This window comes from Penaeus monodon, chromosome 21, assembly GCF_015228065.2.
Source record: "Penaeus monodon isolate SGIC_2016 chromosome 21, NSTDA_Pmon_1, whole genome shotgun sequence".
Lineage (NCBI taxonomy): Eukaryota > Metazoa > Arthropoda > Malacostraca > Decapoda > Penaeidae > Penaeus > Penaeus monodon.
The window spans coordinates 20,658,035-20,659,954 of record NC_051406.1 but is presented as its reverse complement, the minus strand read 5'-3'; the positions used below and the strand labels follow the sequence as shown (position 1 = coordinate 20,659,954).

The 1,920-nt window shown below is 49.2% G+C and overlaps 1 protein-coding gene across 1 annotated transcript in view; it reads right to left on the bottom strand.

Annotated features, from left to right (window-relative positions):
* Window positions 1–1,920, bottom strand: part of LOC119586328 (metastasis-associated protein MTA3-like) — a gene marked incomplete at its 5' end in the record, with an annotated part of 92,111 nt that overhangs the window by 69,376 nt on the left and 20,815 nt on the right. The window contains 1 exon segment of the mRNA XM_037935038.1: window positions 88–181. Within this exon segment, the coding sequence (XP_037790966.1) occupies window positions 88–181 (94 nt within the window).

Here is a 1,920-nt window from a genome sequence, read left to right as displayed (position 1 = left end):
GTTGGATTGTAAATTACAAGTAGACTCCCAAGGGAAATACAGAAGCGGAAGACGGGCGGAAAAGAAAACCACGTGGTGTGTACTCACTCTGATGTTTGTCTGCCAGCATGATGAGGTTGGAGGAGATGTCCCGCCGTCTGTAGAAGCACATCACCTTGGCCTCCACGTTGCCATTTGGGGTCTGCGAGGAGAAAGAGAAACAAGAAGTGTGAAAAAACCGTGTGACATCAAAAAATCTATACCTGTAATTTTATGTCTATATATTTGCAATTTTCAGAGTAATAGGACTAATCCACATTTGTCCTTTCAGAGAAACAGAAAGTAATAACCCTTTTTCTTCGAAAACCACGAACCACAGGACACCGATTCCCAAACCCAAAGTACCAGACTCGCAAGTAAAGCGCCCCTCCCCCCTGTCACCAGCCGCCGCCTCACGGACACGCCGAATCGATGCTAAATCACTTGCTGTGACGCACATACCTTGCATGCTTGTATGCCGAGCAAGCAAAGGCGGCCAGAAACGCATCCCGTGTTCTAACACAAAATGCACTGGCCTCCACGTGGGCCGCGTTCTCCAAGGAGTATCATGACATGCTATTTTCATAAGCAACTTTGAAGGCAAAAATTTCCATGGATAACCGACTCGGCGATGACACCTTTGACTGTCCCATAGTAGATGCAAAATGCGCGGGGTCTGTTCAACACAGATCGTTCATCCCTTTGCACCCTATTCAATGCAGCTTCGTTTCGCCAGTGCCACTGCTCTGGATCCTTTGATCTTGAAATATAACTTATGCATAATACGCAACCCAAGCAATGCAACCCTTGCACGATAAGCAACCCCAGCAATAGAACTGGTGAATGCTGGGCAACTACCTCCGCCAAAAGCAAAACGAATACTATATCGTGTGCAAGGTTTATGTCACGCTCTTCGATTGCCTCCGAGTAAGAGTACTAACAATTGCCATGTCCGTGTTTTATGTGTGTGAACATGCTTCTGTTTACATATTCATGCGCAGGTGTATGCGCACGTGGGTCTCAATATAAACAAAACCCCGATAATCAGACGCCTGCATAACAACAAAAACAAATTACAGCAATTACGCCGCAACGAGCGCTTGTTACCAAGCTCAGAGATCCCGCCAGCACGTGTATCCATGTTCTCCGCTCCTACAGGTGTTCACGCTCCTACGTCACGGTGCTTTCTGAGTCATGTGCGCGCCACGCTTCCAACACCTGCGAGGGACTGCAGAACAGAGAGCAGGGAACAAGGAGCAAGTAATTGTGTGGTTATACGAGCAAGAGCAATTACCTCTATCCTCTCCCGTTTCAAGTGCAATATATAGAACGCTTAGGATGGAGGGACAAGTCGCTGGAATTAACTAAATTACGTGGAATGCACAACATGCGAAAGGTAGATGGAATACACATGACACCGAATTAGCAGAACAAATGAGATATCAAAAGTAGAAATTGTGGAATGCGAAAGGTCAGAGGAATGCGGACAGTGGACCCGAGGAATTCTGGACTGCGTGGAGTACGCCCGACGTGCGTAAGGCAGACCACGTGCGGAGAGGCAACAGGGCAAGGAGCGTCTCGCGAACCCGGCGAGAGCAGTCCTCCCCCCCTCTTTTCACTCCCTTTCCCCTTTCCCACTTCCCTCCTCTTGGCCTCTACCCTCGCTCCCCCTTTTTCCTTTCTCCCTGCGTCCCCTCTGTTCTTTAACCTACCCTACCTCCCCCAGCCTTTCCTCCTCCCACCTCCCTCCCTTCCTCCCTTTCGACACTAAACTAACCGCGTGACACTTTCTCAATAGCGAGGCGCGCTTCTTGCGTCCTTACCCTTGCAACCTAGCCAGACTTCGCTTACAGCACATACAGCGCTCCAGACAAAGGACGAGACTAGGACTACTTCGTTTGG